At 41.9% G+C, this 21253-nt stretch overlaps 1 protein-coding gene across 9 annotated transcripts in view; it reads right to left on the reverse strand.

The window, feature by feature from the left end:
• ERC1 (ELKS/RAB6-interacting/CAST family member 1) overlaps nt 1–21253 on the reverse strand; it is a 266110-nt gene that overhangs the window by 87419 nt on the left and 157438 nt on the right. For 7 of the 9 annotated variants that reach the window (XM_040061380.1, XM_058420189.1, XM_040061377.1 and 4 more), the window contains 2 exons: nt 19772–19903; nt 6861–7021 (listed from right to left, as the gene is read on the reverse strand). In XM_040061380.1, coding sequence (XP_039917314.1) covers nt 6861–7021; nt 19772–19903 — 293 coding nt within the window. The remainder of the gene's footprint in view (nt 1–6860; nt 7022–19771; nt 19904–21253) is intronic. The other 2 variants (XM_058420193.1, XM_058420190.1) reach the window with 1 other exon arrangement.

Genomic DNA, 21253 nt, shown 5'->3' on the forward strand with positions numbered 1-21253 from the left:
AAACCAACATTTCCTGAATCCTATCGCTGTGGAGCTTTCTCAGAAATTCCACAGACCTGCAGATGATGCTTCACATTTTGCCTAGAATCAAAATCAAATCAAAAGTATTGTTTGGGAAAGGAAGAAAACAAAAAAGACATCACGGATATTCCCATACAGTATAAAGACAAAGACTGTGTGTACTGCCAACAACTTGACTCAGTTCTCCAATTTTTCTTACTCAACTCCCACTTGCCCTCCAGGATTGCAGGGAAGCAATTACTTGCTTCAGAGGTTATTTCTGTAATTAGAGCAAATTGACCTCACTTTTTTTTTTAAGAAAAAAAAAAAAAAAAAGGAATTTCTGTTCCACTCCAGAAAACAGACTGGAGTTAGACGCTGCCTTCCCCACACCCCGCAAAGCTGCAGCGTTATTTTAGAGCCAATCGAAGCGCGACTGGCACACGCACGGTGACCGCGTGAGCACATCCACCCCTCCAGAGCTCCCTCCCGGTGCTCTCACTGCGCTGGCCATGTCCGGACGGGATTTACAATTGCTCAAAGCTACTATTGTTCACACAACATTAAATCTACAATATAGGCAATGAGATACCATAATGTTTTCACTTGGAACTTCTATTAACCCGCAACTTGACTGTATTTAATGAAATATGTAGTGCTCACGGAGTTGATTTATGTGCATTACTATTTACAGTTCGCATTTATAAAAGAGGCAAAAGCACCCTAAGGAACTCATGGTTCTTTTGACTCTAACAGAAAGTAAAAAGTGCCTGATTTGGTTTAGCTCAGTAACACCCCTGGAAGCCCCAGAATCTTATAGCTGGATTAGGGATGGCGACAGGAATCACTGATGCAGCTCAAACAGCCAGCATAGGAAATCTACTTCTGCTATCAACCCCGAGCCAAAACACCCCCGCAGATTTTAAAACAGAAATCACAGTCGTATTTATGCTTCTCGTGTACAGAACCATACACAAACAATGTCTCTGCATGCAGAAAACTTGGAAATGTGCTTTGGTCAAGTGTCGCTCTAGAACTGACGTGGGGGATTCACACTTAGAAGTGAAAATTACACAGATTCTCTTGAACAGATAAACTTTTACTTCTGACAGAACTTGGGAGTGTATTTAATGATACAAAATAAAGGCATACAGCATTAGTCAGCAGGAAGCAGTATATTGGTGCCCTCAGAGCTATCTTACAAGCAATCTGTTCTATATATTAGTCAACACAAAACCATCACTCTCCTTATTCCTCTACCAATTTAACACTCAGGTAGCTAGGAAAAAAACCAACAATTCCTTTTTCTTTTAGATAACATCATCTGCATAGAGGTTATGATAAAACCAAACTAGTACTAAAGCAATGCCCTCTGGGCAGTAAAGAAGGTGGAATTTTCTTGTGCTGCGCCTGTTCCTTGAGATAGTTTGCAATAATGACTAGCAAAACTGAGAAAAGGCAAGAAGGGCATTCATTCTCTAGGGTCAGGATGATGTAAGCCTAAAAAAAATCATGTATTTTAGTACTCTGTGTGTATATATATATGCCAAGATCTCTATTGAGGAGATCTTTCAGAGCAATTTCTCTAAGAATATTGCAATCTCTTAATAGAAAACGAAAGCATGACAAAACCTCTGCATTTTTAACACTAAGGCTATATGGTAAATTCTTCACAGTCTCATTTGAAAGAGCCTGAATTTTCTTTCACCATCTAGAAAACTCTGACACTGAAGGGATCGCTTACACTAAACCCAGTCCCTGGAAAAACACATTCAGAAAAATAATCTCCCATGGAAAGCATGGGAACATGAGCATAGTGTAGCTAAATTCTCCAGAAGTTCGTGACTGGACCTCTTTTCCTCAACTCCTCCCTACAACATCAATAGCCTTAGAAATTACTGAGTAGAGCAAAATGCTTTAACACCACCTGGTGTAGTTTTCAGCAGTTGGTTTTGCTTCCAGGCCTGTCATGGCTCATTAAGATAGCACAGTACTTTCTGTCTGCAGGACTGTTCTCAGGGACCATAGAATTGAAGATAAAATGAGATACAGAGGTTTTATCACAAGGCAGGACAGGACTGTGACATATTGTGCCAAGATTTTAGCATCTGAAAAGCTACAGAGGGAAAAGGTTTGCAAGGCAGGTGAAGAGTAACAACAAAGGAGTTAGAAAAGGTAAATATAACTTGCCAATACTTAAAGAAATGGAGTAGACCACAACAATTCTGTGTGCACTCACATGGAGCATTTTGTGTGCATAGGCTTTGCTAAAGGTTCTTGTCTTTGCTTTGCACTTTTATCACTCTGTGACACTTCCACATTCAAGATTCACTGAGGTGAAACATTTGATTGAGCATTTTAGTACTGCTGCCCAAAAATGGGTTAAACTCTTCTGCTTGCTTCCATGGTAAAGGCCAGCTAGTGTGAGCTGCACTGCAAACAGCGTGGCGGGCTGATTAGAAATGGATTATTTTTCATATTTCAGACTATTCCAACTGAAGTAGTTACAATTTAACGGGGTGGCAATATAGAACTAAAATAAACAGATATGATTACGTATTTTATGTTTGAAAAGGACAAAACAAAACTGAAAAGGACAAAACAGTGGCAGCAGGACACCAGCAGGTTAATTTTCACCGTGTGCCCTGAAAAAGACATTTTCAAAAGAAACTTCCAAAGCTAATAGAAGGGCAAAGGGAGTGACACGGATGCACTTGTTCAGCTTGGCCCCAGCCAGTGAATCCTACAGACACAGAGTGCCCCCTGTGGGGCTGCAGCTCACTGAAGTGCTCCTGGAGGAGCCACAGGAGGGGTTTGGGTACCACTGCTCCATCATGGGACAGTGTGACAGTGTGACACCGGGTGACACAGCCCTGGCACCCAGCTCAGCAGGATGAAGAGCCCGTGCTGGAAACCAAAGCTTGCTGATGTGATGTGATGTGCTGCTGCTGTGTGACACTGAACTCCACAGACAGCTCTTCATCTGCTGGTAATCCATATGCATAAACCACAACTTCCCTAAAGACCAGGAAACTCTGTAATTCCCAAGAAGACAGGTGTGGATGAGCCCACAAGTTACTGTCGGATGGACATCAATGCTTCTTTTTTTTTTTAGTTTTGTTCACCATGGGTGTACACAACCTGAAGTATATTTTTGTTTGGTTAAAGTGTTTGTAGGGCTCAAAATTACTTCCCACCTCATTTTGGATCAACTGATTTTACTTTTCTGGCAAATAAGCTGTGTCAATTAATCAGTTTCTTCTGGATTACTTTCAACTTCAGCTTCATACTCACACCTCCAGACAATGCTGCTTTATTGCTGGGAAGATAAACTTTTCAGGGGATGAACAACCTCAGCTTGCACTGACTTCATTTTCAGTTGTGAGTGTTCATGTGCATGCCCTTGTATTTTTATCTGAGAGCCAGAAAATGAAGATGAAACGAATTCTCCCCCTACCAAACATTTTTAAGTCCTATCAAGCAGGAAAGGTGTAGCAGGGTTATGGGTGAACAGTGCTCCTGCAGCTCTCAGGTGAAGAAAGGAAGGCACACAATAAGCACTCGTGAAGCTACACAGGCCTGGACCATTTCTGATCACTCTGTATCAAAGAAACACTACGTGGGATGAATTCACGTCATTAGAAACCACTGTGATAAATACCCAAAAGACCACTCATGTACAGTCAGACAAGAAATTAAAGATGTTTTCTGACAGCTTGATTTTGAAACATAAATTGTTTGCTGTGATAACAATTAATTCATCTGCAATATCCTTGATTATTTTTCAAGGAACAAGAGGACAGTAAACGATTCTCAGACAAGCAGTAATCCTTCTGTTGTGAGCCAGCAGGATGAAAGATTCAGCTCTGACACGCCAACTACAATCTGTAAGTCTGCACACCTTGAATTATAGGGCTAGCAGCAACTGCAATTAGCAGGAGAAGGCATAATTCAGGGAAGGCTATTGGATCGTTTTCCAGGTCTGAAAGAGCAGCGTGAGAAATGCCCCAACTGGGGCTTTTCAGTCCTGAAGCACATGACTGGGAAGACCCCTCTGCCCACAGCAAAAACCCCGTGCAGACTCAGTGTCTGTTCCCCTCCCTGGAAGCTGCTCCAGATTTGGCAATTGCACGAGCCCGGCCTCAGATTAGACTGCTTGTGCTTGGTTATTTTCACACACTGCCAAAATTTGCTGACAACACCAGGGGGAAAAAAAAAAAAAAGGAAAGTAAAACTGGTGATTTTCAACAGTTTATAACTCAGCTCAGCCTAAGCAGGTTTTTATGGGACAAAGAACAGAGATTTCTCTGTAGACAGCACTTTATTCCTGCCTAATTTAAACGATTTGCTGTGAATGATGGAAACATTAGAACTTCTTAAAGAAAACATAACAAAACAAAAATCCTAGCAGTTCACTAGTATTTCTCTACAGTAGATCAGATTTGGTGATATAAATAGAGACCATTATCTGCCTCTCTCATAATTATTCGCAATAAAGTTTTTTTACAGAAAATGAAAATATTAGACTTAAAGGAAGAGGGCTTCAAAATACACAGTATTTCTTCAAGGAGTGAAACTTCTTGCTTGGAATAATTCGCACTTGAGCTATTCTAGTGCCACGCTATTCCCTAAGGAGTGTGAAATGATCTTCCCAGGGTTACAGAGTCAGCAGTAAACACAAGTTCTACTCTAAGGAACAGTATTTTAAACATGTATTTTCACTAGCATTATATCTAACAACTTCCTATTAAAACCCAGAGGTAACTTTCTGGAGTCCCCTTGTTGCTTTAACACTTTCCTTCACTCCAGATCTAGAATCTCCTAAAGCAGCATTTCCTAAGCTATTTTTCTTGCCTGCTCCCCAGCCCCATTAGCTGACTGCAGGGCCTAGGCTGGTAAATCTACACCTCTATCAAATCTCAAATTTAATCAGTGCTGGTTTTGAGCACCTCCAGCTTTTCCCACAATATTGCTTCCAAGTCTCTTTGAACACTATCTGTACAACAGCTATTTTTCTCCACAAGAACTCCAAAAGCAGCTAATTGCTCCACAACACTGACCACTCATTCAATTACTGTTATTTTTCTGTTAGAATAGTAGCAAATACTTTAAGAACACGAGAATTTTTTTTGCAAAACTAGAAAACAAATGAGTGCTTTTCATAAAAGGCATAGGCTGGGAAAGCAGGGCAACAAAGAATACACTGGAGTTTCTGTATATAAAATAAGATATTTAATTGACCGGGAGTCCTCAGTGGAGACTTGTTTGCAACAGAGCCTCATGGTGAGGGCGAGTTTTTGAAGTTTGGATGCCTTTGGCAGCTTTAGAGCACTTTAAGACAGACCAGCTATGACTCAAACACGCTCAGCTAGTTAACTATACAAACGTAATGCTTTTTCCATCCTTCTCTCCACGTGCTGACAGCATTACCATTCTCTCCAGTGTTCTTCTTCCTTCGGAGGCACAATGGATCTACCAGTTCATGCAGTCCCTGATAGCACATTTCAGTAGAAAACCCGTCCAACAATAACTTACACGGCTAAGAGAGGTCATCATTTAGGAGTGAGCAGTTATATTAAAGGATCTACACGATTCCAAATGCATCTCAGGATATAGAGTACGCTGCGTGGAGATTTTAATGAGAAGGTTTGGCAGAGCAGTTTGGCAGCAGAAAGTACTGTCAAGTGATTGGATATGGGATACATCTCCAGTTGCTTTGGATTCCCACATCACCTAAAGAGCTATTCTTCCCATCCCCCCACACAGCAACTCTCAAGGCAGTCAAATTTATAGCTCAATAAATTTTTTTATTAAAAATAAAAAGTGTGGCTTTTAAGTACTGCAGCTTTCCAACATCCTTATGCCAGGTCTAGCTCAAACTGTTGTAGCTGAATATGAAGCTGGGGAGGCTTGGCCCACTTTATACAGCACTTCTAAGTTAAAGTTTCAAGATCTAAGCCACCTCTTTCCATTTTGTAACAGCTGTTTTTCTATCCTTTCATTAAAATAAAAAAAAAAAAGGAAAGGAAAGAGACCAGTGTAGAATAGTTAAATAAATAAATAATGGCTCACAAAACCACAGTGGAGGAACCACTGCTAGTTCTGCCAATAAAAATGTTCCTTCTCTTCAGGGCTGGCTAAACAACTGAAAGTGTTTCTAATGAACTGCTGGCAGCACTATCCATCATTGCACTAAATGGATTCGTGTCTCCCCTAAACTAAGGATAATTATTTATCTGTAATGCACAGTCAGAAATTAGGAAGTATTTAAGCCTGAGAAGTCTAATCCCTCTCTTCTCCCCACCTCCTCAAAGCTTGGTTTTATCCAGGCTTCTTTGTGTAAGGATGATCAAAAAAGTTTGACTGATAGAGAACTTCAGACTGCCCCAGTGCTAATGAATCATCTGCAGGAGTTTGAAAAATATTTGAGCAGACCAGACATCTGCAGTCTGATTTTAACATTACCAGCACCTGACATGATGTTTATCTTCTCCCTCTTTTTGCTGTCACTTGCTACACTGCCTTGCACCTTACCTTGAAGTAGTTACAGGCTGCTCAAAGCAAGATTAGGCACATTCATTAGACATAGAATAATTGAGTCCCAAGAGCTGCTTAGGATCTTTGAAGATGCTACTGTGCAAATAATAGAAGGCTACTGTAAACAATCAAAAGGAAGAAATGTGTTTGAGCTCTGGTGGAAGTGTGGAAGTGCAGTCAGTAATCCCTGGTCAGAAGTCACAGATAGCTGCTATCTGCAGAGACACATCCATGCAGGAGCTGTCTTTAGAACAACAAGGATCAGAAAGGAATGCAGAGACATCAACAGTACACGCCTACAGATAATAGAAGAGGACACTTACTTCATTTCCAGGACCTCCTCCAAATGTTTCCTTCTTTCAGCTCGTAGGTTGGTCAAATGGGTTTCCTTCTCAGCCAGAGACTGTTGTGTAGAGGACAATTTTGCTTTCATCGACTCCAGCTCCTGTTTGACCTTCTCCATAGCCATCATCAGCTCTTCTACCTACAACATTTTTGGAGAACACAGGAGGAGAGAAAAATTATGCAGTGTGACCAGCTGGAACTTAGTAAACGTCACAACTAAACTGGAGCACAAAGGTTACAGGGATGGATGCTACTCAGCACTCCTGCAGGCTGGAGGCTGCATCAGAGCTGTGCACAGGATGTCTGTCCTTGACCAAAGCACCATTGCAGCTGGGGAGTTTGCTTCGTTTGGTCACTGCAGCATAACCATCACAAACCTTCAACTCTCCTGTATTTCTGTTTTACAGAATGTACCAAGGGAAAAGAGGATGGACTCTGTATGTTTACACTGGCTCACAAAAATGCAAGCTGTTAAATGAAACACGCTGATCATATACCAGAAGGATAAAAAACTTCCACTGTCAATGATGCATAAAGAGAAACCACTTCTGTGCTTTAGGAACAGAGGAAACATTTCTGAAGCAGGGAGAGGAATGGGTTCCCATGAAGATGTGAGGCTGCTTCCCTCAAAATACCATCTGACCAACGCTTTTAGGCATTTTTGGGATTTAACAACATAAGACATTCAAAGAGTTGCTGATGGCAGAGAAGTACAGCAGAACAATGCTCTTATCTTCAGCAAACTGGGAAGATTCAGAATCAATGTGATTATAAATTCTGACATGTATTTTACACAAATGAAGAGTCATTTTATTTTGCACTCAGAACAGGTTCTGCCTCAGGTAAAATTTATCACTAATTAACAAAAATCACAATACATGCTTCAGTCTAGCTACATATAGCACTCAAAAGCTTCTGGATGTGCTTTAGTGATTTCATAATGAAGCTCAATGGCACACATTACTTTCACTGGCTTCTTCCATGTAGGTTTTCTCTTTCATCACAACCAAGTGCTCATAAATAATTTTATAATGTGCTTTCAACAGAAGAAGCTCAGATGGTACTGCTGCACAAAATCAAATATTTGTAGAAATTTAGTATGCCAATACAGCACTACATTGCATTTATATCCCTCCATACCAGTCAAGCTGTGATCCATCCTGGAAGGGAATTACTGAATTCACAACAAGCTCAATTTCTGCTCACACGTTTTTACAAGGAGAATTGAGTATGTCATCCGCTAAATAGGTGCTGCAGGAGGGAAGTACGTAACATGCTTTAATAAATCCTGTTCTCCTAAAGGCAGAGCTAAAAACTAAAATGGGTAATAAGGCTCGTTTTCATCCTCAATGGTGACAGAGCAAGAAACATTCCAACTGAGAATTAGGAGATTTATAAAAATCTAGCATAGACATTGTGCAGTGTTTACTGCAGAAAGCCTTTCTACTTCCATTTAAATGCAGCTGCCAAAAGGTGGTATGCTTAGCAAACTAAATTAAAAAATTAAAATGTGCAATTATCGTAAACTATTTAAAATGTACAGCTAAGAATTCATCTAGTAATCAACAGGCCAAAGGGGAACCTCAGTGACAAATAGTCCAGACTAGCAAGCATGGATATAATAACCAAACTTTCCCTGTTTTATTAGCGTTCAGTGTGCAAAACAAGATCAAAAAATCTGCCAATCTTTAAAACTAAGAGAAAACTCCATAAAATGAAATAGAGAAAATAAATCAGGAAAGAACGCAAAGAAGAACTGCAGAAATAATGAACAGCAAAAACACTACTGGGGTGGAAACTGATTCTTAGAAAAATGGTGGGGTAACGAAGGTGCACTTGTGCACCAGCTGCTAGGATATCAGTTTCTGCTTCCTGTGGGTGGATCACAAATACCTACACAGACATTTTCCTCTAAACCGAAAAGAGGCACGCCAGCTATAAACCCCTGGGCTTGAACAGAAATCCACCTCCAACCAACAACCCCCAGCCAACTGCAACAGGCAAAAGGGCCCGCGTCCATCCGCCAGCTGCCAAGATAACACAATCTCTGAAGCAACATCTTCTCCAAAATCAGCTTTGGAATGTTCTGCCAGGCTTGCTCCCACCACCAGGGTCTGTGATGCTGACACTGAGGGGCTGCTTTGCCTGATGTAGATCTGCAGTGTGACAGCTCGGAGCTGTTTGGGAGACATGAGGAAACCGGAGGCCGATATCTGGGCCAAGGCTCCTAGGGAGCGGTGGCAAGGGCCAACTCTGCAAGAGTGCTTATTGCAGGTATTTCATCTCTTTCTCATCGCTCTGTTCGATAACTCTTTTAATTCTAAGGTTAGAGTTTGTATTTTTGCAGGCCAACAGGAAATTGATCTAATCACCTCTTAGGAACGGCTGGAACGTGAGGAGCTTTTAAACTGTGCCAACAACTCGGTTTACAGAGCTGTCATTACCTTCCAAGCTCTCAGCAAGGGCCATTTGTCACGCAATTCACTAAAGACAAAGGTCACCAAAATAGCGATGGTTGTACTCACAGCAAAGACTTCGCTATTCAGATTCATCAGGTTGTACGGTCCATGGGTCTATTTCAATTAAACTTCTACCAAACAAAACATTTTATTTGGCAGCTTCTGAATCTTAGTGCAGAGAAACGATGGAGGAATATTCACCGGAAGCAAACTACTTGCAATGCACATCTAATTTAGCCTACACAAAAAACTTCCCATCTACCCATGAATTTTGTCCCCTGAGAGCAGCTAATTATATAATAAAGAAAAAATATTTGTCAAAACCAGAGCCCTTGGCATGCCGAGACATTTTTTCAGAGACATGCTGTTGACATTTCCAATTTAGCTGCGGGTAAGTTTGTGCCCTGTCGGCTGTAGCTAGAAAGTCTCCACCCACTTCAGAAGACGCAAAGAGTGAACTCTTGCTACTCTTTTCTCTTTGCAAGGTGTATCTTTGACTGTCGAGGACTTAGCCAGGATTCAGCTCTCTGTAGACAGGCCAGAAAGGTCTTCATGTAGTCTGAGCAGAGAACTCAAATGGAGACTTATTTGTCTATGGTTTTCAGGCCTTAAGTGACTGATCTGGTGACAGCTTATCTTTAAGGAAGAACATCAAGCTGAAATAAGCTTCCATTAGAGGAGAGACTTCCTGAGAGACTGAACAAACTACGTGAAAGAAGGCAAAGAATGTCCATTAGATCAGGATGGGATTCAGAGCGGCAGAGAAGGGAAATGTCAAGATAGGACAAGTACTTTGCATAGCTTTACATCTCCTTCCTGAGGAAACAGGAAAGCAAGGTGCAGAGAAAGAGCAATACAACCCAAGTTTATCTATCACGTCAATGGCAGCCTGCGCAGAAATGATTTAATAACAGAAAAGCCTGAAGCTCTTTTCAGGAGCCTATCTGCCATCCTAACCCCCCTGCTCCTGTTATTTCAGGCTCCTGCAAATCAAACCCCAGGCTTTTGCACAGACATTGAGACACCACGTTATCTCCAAATACGCAGTGGCTCCAGCAAACCTTTCTGGGTAACGTGAAGCCAGGGACTTGCAAAGAGCTTGGTCAAGTTCCCCAAAAGCCAGGAAAAAGACAGCAAAATTGAGAAAGGGACTGTATATACGAAGTGTTACTGAGGCTGGAAACCCTGCCAGCCACTGTACTGCTCTTGGAGTGATTTCTGGTGACAGGACAGGCGAGCTCCACTTCCCTCACCTGTCACATGAGAACTAATGCACTGCTAAGAATTCCTGAGACACACTCGGTGTTTCAGGCAAGGAAGAATGCTTCTATCAGCTGATGTGGTTGTCACTGTTTGCCTCTTAAAATCAGAGCCCAAAGACTCCACCACCTGAAGGAGATCCAGACAGATGGCTCGCTAATGGAACCTCAGCAACCCCAAACACTTCAGGTTGTTTACATTACAATGCACCGGCAGTGTCTTTCTTCTTCCCACTGTGAGCTCTCCTCAGTGATAGAGCATCACCTGAAATGGACTTTTCTACTGCACAGAAAACAGGAAAAGCCTTCTCTAGCCCTCTCAGAAAGATAGTTCTAGAGCTTAATTTTCTGCTTGCACCTTTTCAGAGAAGCAGAGCAATTCTGGGTCACGATCCAAGCCAGGAATGCATCAAGAATGCTGGTAACACAATGCAATTCACTGCAGTGGGGCTGTGCAACGCTAGAGAGGCAATGGCAGAGTCATCAGTACGGGGGGAAAAGGAGCACAGTGCCATCCATACACTTGAACAAACACCTGCAGAGGCTCTGTTCTGAAATGGTGACCCACACCATCCACGTTTACAGGCTATATGAATGCACCCAAATTCACATGTACACGACTGGCATTAAATATTGCAAATCACTGGTACACCACAGAAAATATACCTGATGTTAGGTAAGGCTTTTTCTCACCTGTAGATTATCAATCTTTACAGAAGACACTGTGTATCCTTTTTTTCATTTCTCATAGAATGGGTTGGGTTGGAAGGGACCTTTAAGCATCTCCTGCCGTGCCCTTCACTAGATTAGGGCCCTCAAAGCCCCATCCAAGCAGCCCTGAACACTTCCAGTGATGGGACATCCACAACATCTCAGGGCAGTCTGTTTCAGTGTCTCACTGCACTCATTATAAAGAGCTTCTTCCCAAGTCCAGTCCAAAAGCACTGTCCCTTGTCCTGTAACTAGAGACCTTGGGGAATAAAGACTCTCTCTCTCTTTCAAGCCCCCTTTTTGTACTTCAGGGTTGCAGTGAGGTTTCTCCAGAGCCTTCTCCAGACTGAACAATTCATATTCCCAGGGTTCCCCGCAGGAGAGGTGCTCCAGCCCTCTGACCATGTTGTTCTCCTCTGGACGTGCTCCAGCAGGTTCCTGTCAGAGCTGGGTGCTCCTGGTGGGGCTGTCCAGAGCCAAACAGAGGGGCAGAATCCCCTCCCTCCCTCGACCTGACCAGTCTGAAATGAAAGTCTCAAAGGGCACGACAAAGGGACCTGACTGGTACACTGAGATCCTCCTCCTAAGCTGCAGATACAGCATTTAGGGTCAAACATAGGAAACACAGTTTAATGTTTAATCACATACCTGTAATCAGAGCTGGTTTTATGCTTCTGATTGCGGGAAAGAAATGCTAGTTCTTTCAATATACAAACACAGCAGGCTATGGGATAGCTGTTTATATTCGTTATTGTGTCTCACAAGTTCCAGGCAGAATAAAAAATGCTGAACTTTCAGAGGGCACAGGAACAAATACCAACCAAGTCATTTTCCATGATCTGTGTATAAATCAATCACTAGAGCTCTTTTCAAAACCACCTCAGCAGGCTAACAAGTACATTTAAAATTATTTATTTTCTAAACATAGACCTGTTTTGTGTAAACAAGAAATGAGCACTGCAAGACAAAATGTACTAAGAATCCGTACTTTTGCCCAAAATTAATTAGGCAAGCAAAACAAAAAGTCTTGCAGTTAAAAGCCAGTAGAAAGAATATCAGAAGGACCGAAAAAATAATGAACATTTCTCCAAGTGTCACTCTCAGATGACAGTCTCCCATTTATCTACAGCTCTTGAGTTTTTAAAGTATTTTTTATCTCACCATGTGCATTGCTGAAATGATAAAGAGACTGCAAATTTCTGCATTATCTTTTACTCAGTAGAACTGATTAGACTGCAGAGAAGGAAAAGAAAGAGACATGAAAAGAAAGACAAAGACAAGAGATCTGGCTCTGTGTAAACTTGCTTGGATCCCAGAAAAATTTGCTAGAACAGATGTTAAGACATGGAAAAAGCACAGGCCAGACTTGGGACTCAGGCATGTAATTTAAGTGCCTCCAGTAACATATTACAGGGAGAAAGCACTGAGTCTGACAGAACTTGGATTGCCAGCAGGACCAGATGGTTTGCTTAAATCACAAGCTAATAAACCTTTACACAAAATAAGAGGGAAATGAATTATGGTTTCATCATAGTCCCGTTTTCGTTAAAGCAGTGGGGTGGCTTTAAGGTACTCTTAAAGACTGTATCCAAGACACTTAACTGAATTCTTGGCTATTCTGAATTAAGGGAACCAACTTCAAATTCCTATGGATATTGGGAAAACTGTTAGGCATAGCTTTCTCAGAGCTAAAAATAAGAGGAAAAGGAGAGAAATCAGTAAACAAGAACAAGAAAAACCTTCCTGTCCCTCAGTAAAACGATACAGCGATGTCTGATTTGTGAGGTAAGGACAGCCCTCAAGCACAGAACAGCTGGAAGCTCTGCCCCACTGGCTGCAGAGGGGTGGAAAGCAGGATGGCTCTGTCCCACCTCACAGCCTGGAGCTCTCCTTCAATTCAAGCCCCTCTAACTCAGCACCGGTGCACAGGATGCAGAAATGAAGATGTTTCTATACATCACTTCCACCTGCACCCCCAAGGGATTCCAGATGTGCAGCAGCCTCTTGCCAAAGCCAGCTGTGTGCAGCACCAGGGGACCGTGGCACACTGCACACAGAGTTCTGCTTGCAGGGAAGAGGGCAGTTAGTGCTGAAGCTGGGAAAATGCCTGGGGGATTAGCAGGTCTCCAGAGAAAAGGCAGGGTCTTTTGATCATCTGTAATACACAGCAGTAATTTTAGGGATGAACTTTGTCTTTCTTTACGTTACTGAGCGGCTTTCTTAAGTCTTGGTGCCTTTGTTTTCTAGGTTGTTTGGATTTTGTACATTCAGCACCCCTGATAAAACAGCGTGTATTGGTGGCTTAACAGAACTGGTGCCACTGTTCTGTTCCTACCTTATTAAATGGGAAAAAGGAGAGGAGCAAGATAAGGAGAACAAAAGCCTATGGTCTGAAAACCTGCAGGATACTGCAGATGAATGCAATTTTTCTTATCACTGTGAAACTGAGATATTTAGACAGCTGATGTCTCTTATTTCCATGAGCTGGTCTCCCAACAAAAACTCCATTATAAAAAGAGCATCTGATAATAAAGAGGAGTTAATGCTCTGCATTGCTCCTTGCTGTCTCCACTGACGGCTCTAGGCAAGGAAGAGCACTAATGAGACTGACCAGACATCTGACATTACCGAGTTCCTCCTGCAGAAGCCACAAAACATCAACAAAGAGCTCTCTGTCAAGGGGTTTCTTACTTGGGGATTCACCAAGTGCTCTTTGCTCATATTCTGAGAGCGCTGAGTTTTTGTGGGAAGGAGAAGGAATCGGGATTCACAGATGTCTGGAAAACAGAAAACTCCTAAGCCTTCAGGGCTCAGTAAGACACAGCTGTGTCCTGTTAGGATGTTTGGAGGTAGCTTTGACAGTTGTATCTCCTAAATGTGGGCTACAACCTACCTCAATAAGCAACAGCTTCTGCTGGGACAAGAGCTCTTGAGAAGGAAACAATAATGCTTAACACAAACAAAATATTTGAGTCAGGCCTTGGAAAGAAGTCAGTGAAAACTGAATTCTGATTTCTACTGAGGAAATCTGTTTTAGTCACTGGTGTCTGAAGACTGTAACAATTCTATTTCATTTTCCTCAAGTGAAACCATTATCCAATGAAACATTCTCATTATGTGTTTTAATCCACAGAACCATACTGAAGGAAGATTTCCTATTTTACTTTACATGGATCTGTGATCTCAGGAAACTCTTATGTGTTTATCTTCCATGGCTAGCAATTCCCAGCCCTTGGGATTACAGCAGCACCCACCAGGAATAACAACCCATCTTGAAAAACACTGCATTTTGATCACCTTTTAAAAACCTCTAGAGAGGCAGGGACTCCAGAATGCAGCACGCCCTGTGCAGTGCTGCACTCGCTCATCCTGCACCATTTATCACATCCTAACAACACCCCCTACATCTGTGGTTAATTCGTGACACCCCAGCCACAGCTCTGAAATAAACTGTCCCTTTATAGGCTACATCTCCTGCTGCTAAGGTAGAAGTGGGACTAACTGCCCCAGGCCTTCAGCAGTGCTCTGCCAGCTTTCTGCAGACCCTGCTGATCTGCACCTTGCTGCATTTCAGACACTTCCAGGTTAACTAGGATACGTCACTATGGCAGACAGTTTAGACCTCTTAAAAGATGCAGTACTGAATGCAGAGGGAATTACACCCCAAATCACCTCTCCCTTGCAGGGAGTGTGACTCAGGACAAATCTGGGCATTTTTAAAGGAAAAGGTTTTGTAATCCATTTCAACATCTGGGGAAAAGAAGAAACATCAGGGAGACACAGCGCTCCTAAAAATGACTGCAAACACTTTCAGTGACAGGGACACGGGGCACAGTGAACTTCAGTCACCCAAAATGCTTTCTCTAACCAAAGCAGAACAATCAGACAGAGGAATAAAGTAAATCTCTTGGAAAACAATGCTAAGATTATACTTTGGGCTGACACTGACTTAAAAAGCTCTTAAACATTTTTATCAGTAAAACAAATTAAAATATAAAATACAAAGTATAATTTTTTAGCACAGGATTTTGTGTGAACTAAGTACTCAAATGACTTTGCACATGTACATATATACACACACTCAAAAGCCAAAATGATTTTGGCAGACTTTTACAGAAAAGAACTTTTCAGAAGATATTCAAGAGAAGTTCAGCCAAAGAAACGTAAACTCTCTAGAAAAACCATAGAAAAAGCCTCCAGCACCTTCTCCCCCAAGCCATACCTTGGATTACTGCCTTGATCTCCCATCTCTTAGTTTATCAAACTCCTTATTAGGAGATGAGAAGAGAAAAAAAACATTCATTAAAAACAAACTGTCCAGCTTGTATTACAGAGCAGTCAGAACTCTGACATTTCTGTGGTGCTCAGAAAACAGTTAGAGGTGAGTGGTTCCTGAGAAATTCCACTTTTTACTTTTCATTTCCAGGGACCTGGAAGAAGTAACTTAGTGTGTCAGAATTTGTGCTGTGAAATAATTCTAATTATTTCTCAACATATGTGAGAAAATAGTTCAGCTCTATTTCAGTAACAGAATGCCCAGCAAAAAAGATGTGCTTTAATTTGTTTTGCCTTTTTAGAAGGTATTTGATAGGACAGTGTCCAATATATGATAAATCTGTTGGAAATGTAGTTTCTGTTCTGTTCTTACAATGAATTGTAGTCTAGATAGCCTTTGCTGGAAAGTGAAAACCAGAATGGTCTCATTGGAGTGCAAATGACAGAGAGCATTCAAAACTAGAATTTCTGTACAGTAACTACAGGTAAGACAGAAAAGGCTCTTGGAGGCTCCTCTCTACACTCAAACCCTTGCAGACCTTTTATTTACAGTAAGAGAACTGTTAAGGACGTTTTGGTTGAGTTATTACCCTATTTCATCTTTATTTTTCCTTAACAAACAGATACCAATTTTGAAGTAAGCATGTGATAGAGAATTTCAGGAGTCTTGTTATCAACGTATTTTACATGCAATGTGTACCTGAAATGAAATTAAATCCTGCTGAAATATTTCATACAGACAGTGGGAGAAAAGAATGAGCGTAAGAAAATACATTTAAGCAATACATTACCTTTACAATATTCAGTCTTCTGTTTTTTCCTTAAAAAAGGAAAGCAGAACAATCTGCCCAGTGTAGGATAAAAAGACACAGTGTATGAACGCAGATACAACTATTTATAGATCAACATACTTAACCTCATTTAAAATGTCCTACTGAGAACCATAACTTCAAAAAAAGATGATGGAAGGTGTCAAGATGAGACTGACAACGTAAAAATTTCAGTTTAAGTCACTACTTAAGGAAGGAAGGAATGACGAGGTGCTGGCCATTATTTGATGTGTTTCTTTGCCATTACATTTTAGGGTAAGGAGTTAAATGTTAGCTGATACTGTACAGAGAGTACATTTAAGCAGGAGCTGACATTCATGAGAGGACTGCGCTACTATCAGCAGGAATGCTATTTAAACACCTAAAATCTTCTGCTTTTCCAATTTGAAGGAAATAAAGTAAGCTAGAGAAACGTGCCTCGTGGTCAGGCAGTGCATCTTCTCACTCAAAGAAACAGAAGCCCACTGTAAAGGCTGCAAGAAGTTTCTGGTAAAAGTTATCTTCAGTAATAATACTAAGCAACTCCTGCCTTCACTGCTCAGTCCTGCTCCCACAGATGTCCCCAAATTCTGCATGGGGATTCATGAACCAGGGCAGCGGAGTGCTTCACACAAAAAAATCCCTTCAAAAATGAAGAGTTGTTCCCATGCATTAGGTCACTGCTCCATTTCCCAGCCCAGCCCCAGAAGGACCTTGGCTGTGCTAACAGCAGGGATGTGCACTCCAGCATGGGGATGGAAGTGAGCGAGGAAAAGGAGAGCACGAAGCATCTCAGGTCAGAGAACCGTTGTGAACTGTGCCCAAAAAGGAAGGCTAAAAACTCCAGTAATCCTACTACTGTGCTCCCTGAGACAAGAACCTGCCACTAATTATTGACCAACACTGGTCACAGAACCCGAGTTTCACTTTATTTCCCAAGAAGGGTCTCCCTCTTTCCTGAGGATCAGAGCGCGTTCCCAGCATTGTCCTGAGAATGGTGCTGGTTAGGATTCCATTCACACCAAGGACAACCTCCTGCCTCCTGCTGCAGGAGCAGGGATGGAACAGGCACCAGGACACTGAGAGGCTTTGTCAACAGGACAGAGCCTCTTGTCAAAGCAAACCTCCAACAGCTTTGCTGAGGGAACAAAACTACTGCTGTATTTCTGAGCAGGGAAAAACTTCTATGGAATTATCCTTCTCCCCATCCCTGAGGAACATAATGATAGCTTCTCTAAAATAAACTCAGATTTGGTTAATGCAGAAATAGTGACTGAATCTACATTTACCATCTCTAATAAACCCCCCCCTTTGTGATAGGAGTGTTTACCTGCAAAATCCTCCCTGCAGCCCTGTGGGAGCACTTACAGAGAAGTCTGCGTGCACTTCTGACCTTGCACACGGAGGGCTGAACTGGGGGGCCAGGCACAGCTCCACAGAACCCCACAGCTGGGAGGAATTCACAACAGGATTTACACAGAGGATTCAGCAGGTGCACCAGCACAACCAGGTGACTGTTACTGGAGAGAAAGGCTTGAAGAACTTCCAAACCTTCCCATCTATGCAAGACAGCCTCAGCTGCTTTGTGTATGGCAGGGTTTCTGCTGTACACATCAGCAGGGATAATAAAACCATGCCCAATTCTGTCAGGGCACTGCTCCCTGCAGGAAGTGCCCGGTTCTATTTTTGGGAAAGATGAAAGAAAGAGCAGGTCTAAAATCCTGAAATAAACAGAAAGCTTCATCAGCAGGAGATGTCCTGTATACACAGGCTGTGCATTGACACAGTTACCCACTGTCACAGCTGGCACACACTGACAGGGTATTTTCAGACACTGCACTAAAGAGAGCAAGATTTGAATCTGTCAGGGATACATGACACCCATGAAATCCAGGGTGGCTTCGTGGACACTGCAATTCCAATCTGAAGCCTATAAAATAACACAACACCACACACCATGAGATGACGGAGGGTGGGATTGCACAAGACAAGGCCACGGTGACAACACTAAATACTGGGGCAGAGGCACACACAAAGGAGATGTCCTCATACCTTGAACCACCTAAAGCCAAAATGGTTGACCTCATGCACTGATTCATTAAAAAGCTTCAGACAGGCAGTGAAGTGGCAGAATGGCAGAAAACAAGATAAACAAGAGAGGAAAGAAAAAGCATGCAATTAAAAGCAAATTACAGTCAGTTTGAACAACATCAACATTTTAAAAATCACACACATCACTCACACTTGTTCTAAGAATATTCAGAACCTATTACGTGGTTTTTGGAAGTCAATGGATTTGCCACTGCTAGTATATGGAACATGGAGTCTTGCATTTTAAAACTCTAATATTAGCCGTGTTTGTCTTTCAAAATTCTACAAAGAACTTCCACAGGACATACTAAGAGGGTCCCATCACACTGTCTAGTACCCTAAACACAGGAAACAGAATTATCCTCAACATATCTATCAGCAAACAGCTGAGCTTGACTCTAGCTCATAGAGAGACAATTGCTACCTTCAGGAAAACTCAGATTTTTACTTCTTTTTCATTAAAGCCTGTGATAGAAGAACCTCTTAAAATGTTTTAAAGTGTGCTTGGTCAGAAGTGTTGTTAAGTAAATAAGAAAGACAAGGAGATCCCTCCATTGAAATGAACTAACCAAATGCTCCTCTTGGCTAACTACTGTCCTAAAGCACAGTGAAAAACATTGAAGAGGCTCACGAAAGTAAAAGTGCTGGTTTCAGCTACTGCTTCACAAGCTTTATCAAAATCTCATGGATTTATCCCTAACTTAGGGTATGCTTTCTTGATGATTACTTACCTGAGCTAAAATCAGGCATGTCCATGACTCTTCAGGGTTATCAGTGGCACAAAATCAGTTAATGCATGAAGGTTTCTACTCGTGGCTTCAGTATAAGTGTGTATTTTCTGTGTGCATGCCTGGCTCAAGCCAGGGGATCTCTTTTTAACCGCTTGTTTTGCAAGTGCAAAGAGCTTGTGGTCCATAAACACAACCAGGCTAATAAAAACCAATGTCTTTCAAATACATTCAACAAACAAGACAGTAAATCTAAGTATACCTTAGACACAGGAAGGCAGCTTTGACAGGCAAGACAGAGCAGAAGAGCTGCTACTTAAACCAGTACTTCAAAAGCTCGGGATACCTCATAGTTTGATTTTAATTTCAAGAAAACCTTACCTATGAGATACAAGTTACTGTGAAGGCTTTGCAGCTTTTGAGTTCTGTTACCTAACAGTGGGACACACATACAGGATGATCAAGGATAAAGCCAGCTCTGTTTCATGTGGGAAAGCAGGGAAATTAGTACTTTACTGTCCTAGGAGGGCTACCAGGGACTTTACAAGATTGCAGACCTGTTTCTCAGCATTGATCCTGGCTGACTCCTCTTGTGCTAGCACCATTTCCCGCTCTGCAGTTATCTGAACACTTTCTCTGAGTGCCTCCTCCAATTCTTCAATCCGATCATCCTTTTTACGCAGATTGTCCTGGAAAATGACGGGACACGAGGTGAAGATGACTTGTTTGGAAGTACAGCCTTTAAACCAACCAAGCTTTAAGCCAACCAGAACGTGTTTCTCCCTCCCAAGGCACAGCTGCAGGCAAATAACCTTCACACAAAGGGAGGAATGATGAAGGGATGCAGGAGTAAGAGGAAGATTGCAGTAAAGAGAAGGAGAAAGCCAGAGAAGCAGGACCTCAGAGCAAGAGCGCTCGCCTGGTGTGGCTCTGCCACAGTCCTGTCAGATTACACAGCACAGAGGAGCAAGGACTGTTGGAAAATCAGGATTAGTAAGCAGCTGTGAAGAAGCAGAGAAGGCAGAAGTGGCAGGAAGGTAGCAGGCGGTCAGAATTGCCCATTTGCTCACACAGTCAGCAGCAGGCGTGGTGAGAAGGGAAACAGAGCACTGCACTTTGGAATTCACCATTTCCAGGTTAACAGGGAGAAAAGCAAACATTGACCCAACAGAGTTTTCCACTGTTCAGATTAAGCCTTAAAGGAAGTTTTACACCCAAGGCTCTCTAGGAAATATGAAGGATTCTTGTGGGCTCTCTGAATCTCAGACATTCAAGTATCAAGACTCCCTAAAAACTTATTCTTTGATTAAGAGCATCTTCCAACTGTGAGTTCAGATGTGCCTCATATGGTCAGACCACTGAAGAAAACTTACTGCTCCTTTGAAAGCATGTTTTATTGGTTTCTACAAGCAGCATAACTTCAATATATATATATATATACACACAAAATAATTGTTATTTGTAAAGTTTCCTAACTTTAGTCTTGCAAGGAAAATAAACGTGTCTCTCCTGCTTCTGCAGAAGCAGCTTCACAGAAGGCTGCAAAGCAAGCTGTGCAGACATGAATGCCCTGGACCGTGGCTGCTTAACAAATCCACCACAAGGGAGCAGCTTGATGGAAGATTGCTGCATTTCTTGTCTTGCAGATTGGTTTAGATCACAGGGTTCTGATGAGATATTAATGCACACTGAAGTTAATACAGGGCTTTTTAGCCATCTCAGTAGAAGTGGAAGGATCAAAAATGCTTTTATTAGCTGGCATTTTGCCCTTTGTCAGATGTAACCCTTTGGCTTCTGTCCTTTTGTATTTAGGATTGTAATTTTCCACTTACACTGCAAGAGTTTTGTACCATGTAAAGAATAAGGACAAAGAAGACTGACTTGGAAAAACATTGTCCTTGCAACCTTCATAATGAAAAAAATAGTAATTGGAGTTTAACAGATGAACCTCACTTATTCCTTGATTCTTTCTAGGACCAAATCCCCAAAGAGAGCTGTATGAAACCCATTTCTGAGAGTCTCAAAAGTGCCCCTTTCAA

Source organism: Hirundo rustica, chromosome 4 (genome assembly GCF_015227805.2).
Source record: "Hirundo rustica isolate bHirRus1 chromosome 4, bHirRus1.pri.v3, whole genome shotgun sequence".
In the NCBI taxonomy this organism is placed as follows: domain Eukaryota; kingdom Metazoa; phylum Chordata; class Aves; order Passeriformes; family Hirundinidae; genus Hirundo; species Hirundo rustica.